Here is a 10932-nt window from a genome sequence, read left to right on the forward strand (position 1 = left end):
ATCCAATTTGAAGACACACGAACGTAGGCGAACGATGACCAGATCCGAGTAGATCCACCAAAGACATATCCATCAGAGACACATCTCCACACACCACCGACGATGTTAGGCACACCACCGGGACGGGGGGACGGAGAGAACCTTATTTCATCTTCAAAGAGCCGTTGCCATCTCGTTTTCCCGAGCATGACACAAACCCTAACAAAATTGAAGAAACATCTAAAACCAGAGCCCTCCCGCCTGCAGGGGCCGGGATCCACCACGCCCCCATGTCCCTAAGGCCACCGGAGACGAGATAGACCGGCGGCGCCGCCGACGGGAGGCAAGAGGAACCCTAATCTCTTTTTTTGGGAGGAGGAGGCGGCGGATGCGTGGTTCGCCGTAGAAATTTTGATGTGTCGGAAGCTTGTCAATGCACTAATAGTAATTCAACTCAGCTAAAAAATGCACTCATAATAATTTTAGTACTATTACTGAAGAAATCATATAAATTTTATTTGAACGTGCGGAGTTTCATCGAGTTTATAGAAAAACTATCAACACCGACTATATCAAATTAGTATCATTGAACACACAATAAAATTATTAATCCCCACGAGTGACTCCCGAGTAACTAGGGTTTCCCTACCTCCCACCTGTGTCACCGCCGACCTGTCTCGTCTCCTGTGGCCGCCTTAGGGTCATGGAGGGCACAGTGTATTCCAACTCTTATCGGCGGGAGGGGCTCCGCTCCGTTTTAGGTGTTTTTTTATTTTTAATTTTATTTAGCATCTAGCATTGTCGAAGGATGTGTGGAGAGATGCATCTACGGCGGATCTCGCGGGATTTGGTCAGTGTTTGTTGGTGGATCTGTTTGAACCCATTCATTCGTGTGTATACATGTTAGATCCTTTCAATCTATGTCTGTCTTCACCGGAGTTGGTTGTTGTTCTAGTCCTTTTGGGAATTAGAATGGCGACTTTTCTGACTGTCTAGTATAACAAAGTTTTGTCTGACTTTAATGAGGGAGGGTCGAAGACGACAAGACGCCGCTTTAGTATTTGTAGTCATCGCGTGGTGGTCTATGGACACGAATATAATTTTGTTACTTCTGGTGTTCTTTGTGCTGCCATAAGTTTGATGATTAGATCAAAAATGTTTCCCTAAAAAATGCACTTATTCCCCGCAAAGAGAAAGCATATTTGTATAGGAGTACTATGGTTTGCAAAATTACTATATTTATTCGTCCAAAAAACTCAAAATATACTCGCTGGAATAAGAATATTTTCTCTTCAGAAACCTTGTATTCCACGAGATGACTCCAAAAAATATCTGTCAACGGACTAACTAATGAGGCCTAAGGTGCAACAATAATGGATCTATCTTTGTTCTTCCGTCACGATATTTGTAGCTCACACACATGCGCATAAGAACAAGACACTAGAACCATGGGCTCTATTTTGTTGCGAGGGAAAAGCCACTGCCTCTGTGGTCTCAGCTGATGGCACGACCAAAACAAAAACGTTTTGTGTCCACATCCACCTTTGTTGGAACGTACGCTCAAGTAAAATAATGGCGCATTCGCCAAAAAAGATGGTAATATCATAACTTAACCGTAGCTACACTACTCCAACGTCACTCGCGCTTCAGTTCGTAAGAAGTAGGAGCACAGTATTTGCATGCGTGGCACCCAGAAGCATATGTCATTTGGTGGAATTTGAGTGAGCAAGCACCACGCAACTAACTGATGCCGTCGCCATCACGGTCTGTCTGCGGCGAGCTTTCGCCGATTTTATTTAGGAGGTTGCCGTAACCTGGAATGGATTCTCCCGGCATGTGCGCCGGCATCGGTTGGACGCAAGGAGCAAATATCATACGCCGAAACGACGGCTGATTCGCCTGCCGAGCCCGAAACGTGTCCCGTGGAGGCCATGTTCGGATTTAGTGCAAGATCATGCTTCTTCTCAGCGCAACTTCGCTGTCAGCTTTGGGGGTTTGTTTGATGCCTCGCAGGATTGCCAAATAATGCACACCGGTTGCGCCGTTACAGCGAGGCCACGGAGAGCTCGGTCGGCCGGGGCCTGTTTGGAGGCATTATTTGAGGTTCATGCGTTTATGGCCCTGTTTGGTTCAGCTTTTATCGACGGATTTCGTTGCCGCGCAGCAGAATCTGAACCAAAGGACGAACCCAGTAGAATCCGATTCCAGAAATCTGCTGCCAAAATCTGAACCAAAAGCGGAAGCAGCCCAGGACGTGCTTTCCAAAATCTGATTTCGCTGTGGGCCAAAATCTGAAAAAGCTGTATCAGCTGGTTTGCCAAATGACCTACATCTTTTTCACATCAGATTTTCCACAGTAGATTTTTCAGAGCTACTTTTAGAAATCCACAGCCGAACCAAACAGGGCCTATATTTGATTGGAAGCGTTTTTTTGGGTGAAATTATATTTAAAGGGGTTGGAAGGTTTTGAGAAAGAAATCCACACGCTATCGATGCCTTAGCTAGTTTGGTCCTGCAAATACTCAGTCCCTTGAAAATTTTGTTACAACTCTGGCCGAGAAAAGGGTGACTGTAATTTATTATTATTATAGTTTGTAGGTTGTATATGAGTTTATTTATTTTGTGACATCATCTATTGAGCTAAATTGGGATGATTATATAGTTAAACGCTACGGAAATTGCCACAAGCTGTCGTCTTCTCTTTCCTCATCCACCAGAAAAAAACCCACGCTTTCCTTCTCCTTCTGTCGGCGTCGCCACCGGTTCGCCAATCTCCCAGGGCCATTGGGCCATGGAGGTGCGGAGGACCTCGCCCCCCTCCACCCCCGGTTGGCGGGAGGGACCCCGTTTTTGTTCTTGTTAGGTTGGGTTTGTGTGATGGCGGCGATGTCCTTTAGTACGAATAATATCTCCCATATTCTATCCTCGTTCAGATGGTGTGTCTAGTATCGCTAGAGAGCGTGTGGAGGCATGTCTTTGTCGGATCTTGCGGGATTTGATCGGTGTTGATCTTTGGTGGATCTGCTTGGATCGGGTCTTTGTTCATCTCTATTTGGGTGTTACAAGTTTGATCCTTTCGATCTACGACTTTCTTCATCTGCGATGGTTGCTGCTCTGATGCGCTGGTCCTATGGGGCCTTACCACGACGACTTCCCGATTGTCTACTACAAGATTTGCCCGGCTCCTGCGAGGGAAGGGCGATGACGGCGACGCGCTTTCTGCTTGCTCTAGTGCTTCTAGTCATCGCTAAGTGGTCCACAAACCTTGTTGTAATTTTTATTATTTTTGGTGTTCTTTGAACTACCAGGATTGAAGGCGAATAGATTTGAAGTTTGTAAAAAATATCTATATAAAAAAAATACTTTGTCCCCTTCTAGGAACCCTAGATTGCTGCCACCGCTCCGCCCGCAAGGTCCTGTCCTCCTCCTATTGCTGCCGCCCCCCCCCCCCCCCCCCCCGGCGGGAGGAGGTGGGGACACCAAACTGCGTTGCAACACTATAGTTAGGTTTGTCGGGGTTGGATTTCGTTCACTAGCTACAACAATGTGTTGAGAATGGCGACCCTGTGCATATTAAGAATGACATTTCCCCAACTTCGGATCTATCTTGTTAGCGGCGGTCTTATCAACATAGTAGAGGAGGGTATGCTATCGTGCAGTCAATACTCATCTGGATTGGTGGATATGGTTTGTGCTATTGGTGAAGTGGACGAAGACGCTTCATGTCTGGGTCCACTGGCTCCTTCTTTGATCGATAACGGTCGACCAACTTTGGCGTCGTCGGGGAGCTTGTGAGGTTAAGTCTACCGGGACCTCTCTAGCCAGATATGGGATGGTCGTCCAACCCTCTCCACCACATTCTTCTATGGGACAATGATTTGTTTCCTATTTTAGATGTCTTTTGGCATCGCGTGAAGACTTCCTAGCCGTTGCATAGAATGTTTTTCTGGCTCCGACAATGTTACATAAGTGTAGAGGCGGTGTCGAGTTTGGCCCACGGCACAACACGTACGAGTGCACATGAGGAGGAGGAGGACGGTGTCTATGTCCTCTAAGTCCCCGCGTTCAATTTCTAATTTATATAAAGATGAATTTTAAGGGTTGGTCGACTTTAACAAATGGTCATTGGTCTTTCCGTAAAAAAATAAGAATAAAAATATAACATATGTTCTGAACTATATAACATTTTAAATATTTTAGTATGGACTACATACAGACTGAAATGAATGAACAAATACTACAATGTATCTATATACATCTCATTCAGGAAAAAAACAAGTTACTTCGTTCGTTCACAAATATAAGATGTTTTGCATATTTCAATATAGACGGCATATCGACTGAATCATGAATAAACATATTAAAATACGTCTATATACATTCGAACCAAAAAATTCAAAACATATAAAAAGTGATCACAAGTAATACCTTTTTTTGAGAGAGATCACAAGTAATACCTGTGTGTGTAAAATGCAAGGAATTTTGTGACGCCCAAAAGAGTCCCTGAAACCCGAGGAAAGGAGGAGGTGAAGGCAGCCACAGGAAGCAAATAGCCATCACGGTCGCGTCACCGGCCGCCGCTCGTCTCCCTCCCTCCGCCTGCCTATAAACACCGCGCACCCACACACGGCCACACCGCATCACACCCACACCCACGCACGCCACAGGAGAGACCGACCGCGCGCGCGCGCTCGAACACGGCACGGCGGAGCCGCCACCACCTGAGATTCTGGCGCCCGGACCCACCTGCCACCAGAGACCCGCCACCCCGCCACCTCGTTGACAATGGCGGTGGCGCGGCTGCGCTCGGCAACCGCGGCGGCGGCGGCCCGGCTCCAGCCGGCGCTCGCGGGCCGGCGGCGCCTCGGGACAGCGGCCGCGGCGGAGGCCCCGGAGGCGGTCGTCGGGGCGGGCAGCGCGCGGTGGGAGCCGATGGGGGCGCGGGAGTACTACGACTACCGGCGCGCCATCTACGGCGACATCACGCACAAGGCCATCCTCGTCGACGCCGCCGGCACGCTCCTCGCCCCCACCGAGCCCATGGCCCAGGTCGGCCTACGCCCTTCCCCCCATACACCGCGCCTCCAATTCATGTTCCTCTGTTTGCTCCGCTCGATTCCGTTGGCCGTTCACATGGCTGACGGAGGCCTGCATGTTTTCTATGCGGTGCACGCGCTGAGGCAATGCGTTGCGTTTGGATCGATCTGATCCGTACTCCCGTTGGCCGTTCCGTTCGTGTATGTTCATAGATTTGGGCTGTGAGAACCTGGGCAGATTTGTTTCTGCTGTTCATTTCTGGGTCGTGTGGATTTGTCTCTCCATGCATGACGAATTACGGATAAAATCTCCCTTTCCTATGTTAATTGGGCATGCATGCGGTTTGATTAATATGGCTTGTGTTCTGAATGTTAATACTTTTGTTCTGAATGTTAATACAGGTGTACAGAACAGTAGGCGAAAAGTATGGGGTGAAGTACTCGGAGGATGAGATCTTGATGAGGTACCGGCAGGCATATGCGCAGCCATGGGGCAGATCGCGGCTTAGGTATGGCATTTACCTTTGGATTGTCCTCTTGTTTCAAGTGCGAGTTTGGGTGTGATGTGATTTCACTATTCGAGCATCTTCGATGGCTCTGTCTGATTTTGTTCTTGTGCACGTATAGAAATGAATAAATAGCATTTAGGACTGGGTATTCTTGCCATAAATGCCCTTGTTCAATTTAAACAAGGATATACATCAGGAAGCTCTGGAGTAACTTGTCTTTCACTTCCTTGAACTTGTCCTTTTTAATCAATTGGATTGAAATACCGCCTCTTCAAAATTGAGAGTGACGTGCAGATACGAAACAATTTCAAGCGGAGTTAATTATCCCTCAATCTGAGTTAAGCTGCGAGCCAAGAAACGTTTGTTAGAAGTAGAATTCCATAAGTAAAGTTCCCACCAGAACGCGGAGGAATATTTGCAAGAACAGCTTTGAGGATTCTATAATTCTCAATGTTCAGATTGAGATCCAGGAATTGGAATGGTCCCAAGTTCTATCTGGTGCTTGATGCAATTACCTTCTCAGATATGGCTGAGATAGTTTTATTTGTCTTTGGTGGTACTAAAAGAACAATTGTGGGGTAGGAACATTGATTCTTAAGTTTCACATAGTATTCAGAAAGTAGAGAGTTTATTCTTATGCGAGAATTTGATTCTTAAGTTTCTGGCATATTCACAGTTAGGTTTAGCTGGTTTGTGTGCTTTACGAGCACTTAGTATCCTTGGGTGCGTTTTTCATAATCCTTATCAGGAGACAAATCTGAATGGAAATCGTACGAAACTGATTTTTGCAACATATATATGGACTGTGGTGATAGGTAGTACTGGTGATTTGATTCTTTTGTTTCTTATCAGCCTTGCATTCAGTTCCTCCTTGGAACCTGGAGTTATCATGTCACAAAATAATAATAATATACCTTTTAGCCCTCGGGGCATGTGGATTTTGTACAAATTTGCGATTCATTCAATCAAACATTTCAAACCTGTTAAAAAAAATATGCTGCTGCATGGACTTATGTTTCTCAATTTCTCCAGGTATGTTGATGATGGGAGGCCCTTTTGGCAACATATAGTTAGTTCTTCTACAGGCTGCTCAGATTTACAGTACTTTGAGGAACTTTATCATTACTATACAACTGAGAAGGTAAGAGAAAATCTGTAATCAAAATGATTTGAAACCATCCTATTGTGTGTTTGACCTCACAAATTGACAAACTGTTTTATGTTTGCTAGGCCTGGCGGCTCATTGATCCTGATGCTAAATATGTTTTTGAAGCATTGAGAAGGGCTGGTGTGAGAACAGCTGTTGTATCCAACTTTGACACCCGTCTCCGGCCACTGTTACAGGCCCTGAATTGCGATCACTGGTTCGATGCAGTTGCTGTATCTGCTGAGGTGGGTTTCCATTTACAGATGAGCTGCTTTAACTAAGCTTGTTAACTGAACCTTGACCCTTCAGCTACTGACCTTTGTATCTATAAGTTCGACCTTCAGTTTTCCTATTAATGTTCGCCATTAAACCCTTGTTCTCTGTTTTTTTCTGCTAACAGGTTGCAGCAGAAAAGCCAAACCCAACAATATTCCTGAAGGCCTGCGAGTTGTTGGACGTGAAGCCTGAAGAGGCTGTGCATATTGGCGACGACCGTCGGAATGATTTGTGGGGAGCTAGGGACGCAGGCTGCGATGCCTGGCTCTGGGGCAGTGATGTTCACTCCTTCAAGGAAGTAAGCTTTCTGTCTTTGTCTGCTCCAAAATTGAACTAGAAATCAATTATTGTCCTTATAGCAAACATGGCATCTAGGAGTGGCATTTCGCTGTCGGTGTAGTTGGGGATTATACACTGCAAATAAAGATCTGGCAGCTGTATGCTGTTACCAAGATCAGTTCATTTGGAGCAACTGTTGTATTACAGATTACTCGGTTAGGTGCACCCTGGTAACTGTTCTATTTTGATGAATCTCTTTAGTCTTTTTCCACCGACGAAAGTGGGCGACGCCCCTTATCATATCAGCTGCAATTTTCAGAAATTATATGGTTGCTCACATCCGCACATCTGTATCGCAGGTCGCTGAAAGGATCGGAGTCAGTGTTGGTATGGGCAACAATATGTGATTCACCACGCTTGCTTGTAAGCGGGCTCCGCTGCGCCTGGCGGGCGGTCAGTTCGGATCGCTGCCCTTCCCTTCTTCCTGTCGAGTATATGCTCGCCGAGCCCCCTGAGCTTCAATAAAAAGGCTGGGAGGTGGTGCTTAGGTTGCCTCCTCTGTACATAGTGCCGACCCTTCTTTGCTCAGGTGTGTGTGTGGCTGTCCGGCCGCTGTACATATTTTCCAGGGAAGTGAGAACTGATGGCAGTGTCTCTCTGTGACAAGGCCTTAATTTCCTAAGTCTATATTGTAGCAACAATGTACGTATGTAATTAAGCGAACTCGATTTACCCTTTGGATCGTTCCTGCCGTGTGCTCTGAAATCTGTGTTTCACAAGAATGACCCCAACGTGCCCCTGCATTTTGTACATTGGATTTGGTAAAGAAAGTTGAGAGCATTGCCTTGTGGTGCTCGATATGGTTTGTTTCATCACTACGTGTGAATGCTTCCTAGGCACCCAACCACACTTTGAACTATGGAAGAAATATTATGAAGTCAAACCGTAGAAAAGTTGCGGCGAAGACGAACTTTGAGAGTGTGGTGGAGCCGATATTCAACCGAGGAGGCGTTGTCGCATATACTCTACAAAAAGTCCGGGGAAGCAAGGAGCCACACATGGCGCCCCACTTCGAAGGAACCAACAGACTTAGCAAGATCGTGAGCTTCCCAATTCTTTTCTCTCCTAACATGGATAATTTCAGCACCTGCAAACTCTTCTCCTTTATGTCATGTATGATTGCTGCATTTGGTCCCAGGTATTGGCCCTTCAAATGGTTGACAGTAGACATACAGTCAGTTGCTACTAAAATCTTGTCGATGTAGAGATCCGAGGCCAACGCGAGAGCTTCACTCACGGCCATCGCCTCCAAACACTCAGGTTGCACCATGTCTTGAAAGATCACAGCTGAAGACCCTTGGTATATTCCTTGCGCGCCCCTGCACACCACTGCAACTGCTCCCCTATTGCCATGTCGTGATATTGCAGCATCAACCATCAGCTTCATATACCCCTGCTGAGGGGGCGACCATGTCCTTAGGGTATGCACGCCCCCGGCTGATCGGCTGCTAGTTTCAGGCGCTCTGGTGGGCGTCCAGTTTGGTACAAGAGCCAAATCTGCAATATATTTCTGGATGGAACTGAAGATAGACAGTGGTGACTGAAATTCCTTCTCATTGATAGCTTTCCGTCTCGCCCACCAGATTGACCATAGAGTGATCAGAATCTTCACAAACCCTTCTTCTTTCGTAGACTCCATCAGTTCAGTAAGCCATAATCTCGCATCAGGAATGTTCAATTAATTAAGTGCTCAACTGTAAGGGGACCGATCTAACCTATGGATCTGACGAGGGGGAAGACGCAGGAGGGAGTAGGTGAGACGAGGGGCGAGGAAGGGGATAAGGAGGAGGAAGATCAGCTTCTCTCCGTTTGGTTCGATTAAATCACATCATGCGTTACAACTGGCCACACTTGGCCCCTTAATACACCACTCGACTCAGCTACTCCTCCTGGCTCGGTCCTTCCTTGACTGGTTCGGTTCCTGGCTTGTCTGGGTCGCTGACCGTGGGTCCCACCATTACATTCTCCCCTCCTTGTGAGCCGGCTTGCCCCCAAGCCGGTGCTGCTGGAAAACGGCGACGGAGCTCGTCCGGGTCTTCCCAAGTTGCCATGGATGCTGGCAGGTTGTCCCAGAGCACCCGCATGCGCCTGGTGGTACTTGACGCGCCACCATACTGATCGTCGAGGATGCTGCAAGGAACATGCAAGGCCTGAAGAGTGGCGTTATCAGGAGGGAGCGAACCTGCGATTGGCATGTCCACCCCGACTGCTTGCTTGAGTTGGGACACGTGCACCACATTATGTATTTTGCTCCCCGCCGGAAGTTGCAACTTGTAGGCCACTGCTCCCACGCGCCCGATGATCTTGTATGGTCCATAGTACCGGAAAGCCAGTTTCTGGTACGGTCGTTGTGCAAGTGATGTCTGGATGTATGGTTGTAGGCGTAAGTATACCGAGTCTCCCACAGTGAACTGCTTGTCTGTCCTGTGCTTATCTGCCTGCTTTTTCATCCTGTCTTGAGCCTGTTTCAGATGTTGCTGTAACAACTCGTGCATAATCTCTCTCTCCTTCAGCCATGCTGCCAGGTCCGGCACTGTGCATTCTTCCACTTGGATCACACCAAATTCTCGAGGCAAATGCCCGTAGATCACTTCGAACGGCGTACGCCCCAGTGCAGAGTGAAAGCAAGTGTTATACCAATATTCAGCCAGGAAGAGCCATTTAAACCAGTTTTTGGGACACGCGTGCACTGCACACCTGAGATAGGTCTCCACACATTGGTTGACTCGCTCTGTCTGCCCATCCGTCTGGGGGTGATACGATGAGCTGAGGCGTAACTGTGTTTGCGAGAGTTTGAAGAGTTCTTGCCAAATGTTGCTTGTGAAGATGCGGTCACGGTCTGAGATAATGGCCATTGGTAAGTCGTGCAGCTTGTATATGTTGCGCATGAACACCGTCGCAACTTGCAAGGCTGTGAATGGGTGCTTGAGCGGCAGGAAGTGTGCGTATTTTGAGAACTTGTCGATGACGACCAATATCACGTCAAAGCCACCTGACGTTGGCAATCCTTCGATGAAGTCCAGCGAGATCACTGCCCAAGGTTTCTTTGGAATTGGCAAAGCCTGCAGCAGTCCTGCCGGCGACTTGCGCTCCGTCTTGGCTTGCTGACAAATGGAGCAAGAGCGGACGAAGGTTTTGATCATCTCTTTCATCCCTTTCCATGAGAAGAGCCATCGGATTCGATTGTAGGTAGCATGGAATCCCGAGTGTCCCCCACTGCACTGTCGTGCAGCGATTGATGATGGACTGCTGTGTGTCCTTGTCCTCGGCAATCCACACGCGGTTGTGATCACGAATCACACCTTCCTTCAAGGTAAATCCGCTCTCAGCATCCGGATTGACTGCCAGTTGCGCGAGTTTCTGTAGCGCAATCGGATCCTGTTGATAGCCGACCACAATTGCGTCCAGCCACACTGGTCTGCACACTGACACTGCATTCAGTTCTGTAGGTTGCTCATGCCGGCGTCTCGACAATGCATCTGCGGCTCGATTCAGCGGCCCTGCCTTGTACTGGATACGAAATTGCAGCCCCACCAATTTGGTAAACGCACGCTGTTGAATTGGGGTATTCAAGCGCTGATCGGTAAGGTTGAGCAAGCTTTTTTGATCGGTGCGGATCAGGAACTCTGCGTGTTGGAGGTATGGT

At 47.7% G+C, this 10932-nt stretch overlaps 1 protein-coding gene across 3 annotated transcripts; it reads left to right on the plus strand.

Annotated features, from left to right (window-relative positions):
• The first annotated feature begins 4604 nt into the window (after positions 1-4604).
• Positions 4605-7969, plus strand: LOC123051739 (haloacid dehalogenase-like hydrolase domain-containing protein 3). 3 transcript variants are annotated; one of them, XM_044474705.1, is made up of 7 exons: positions 4605-5028; positions 5418-5524; positions 6557-6665; positions 6755-6916; positions 7072-7245; positions 7323-7456; positions 7586-7969. In XM_044474705.1, exons 1-7 carry the CDS (start codon positions 4765-4767, stop codon positions 7749-7751), a joined length of 1116 nt encoding a protein of 371 aa, XP_044330640.1. In that variant the 5' UTR covers positions 4605-4764; the 3' UTR covers positions 7752-7969. The 3 variants fall into 3 exon arrangements, with proteins under 3 accessions (XP_044330640.1, XP_044330641.1, XP_044330642.1); XM_044474706.1 differs by having other exon boundaries at positions 4606-5028; positions 7323-7446; XM_044474707.1 differs by lacking the exon at positions 7323-7456 and having other exon boundaries at positions 4609-5028.
• The last annotated feature ends 2963 nt before the right edge of the window (positions 7970-10932 follow it).

Source organism: Triticum aestivum, chromosome 2D (genome assembly GCF_018294505.1).
Source record: "Triticum aestivum cultivar Chinese Spring chromosome 2D, IWGSC CS RefSeq v2.1, whole genome shotgun sequence".
Classification (NCBI taxonomy): Eukaryota; Viridiplantae; Streptophyta; class Magnoliopsida; order Poales; family Poaceae; genus Triticum; species Triticum aestivum.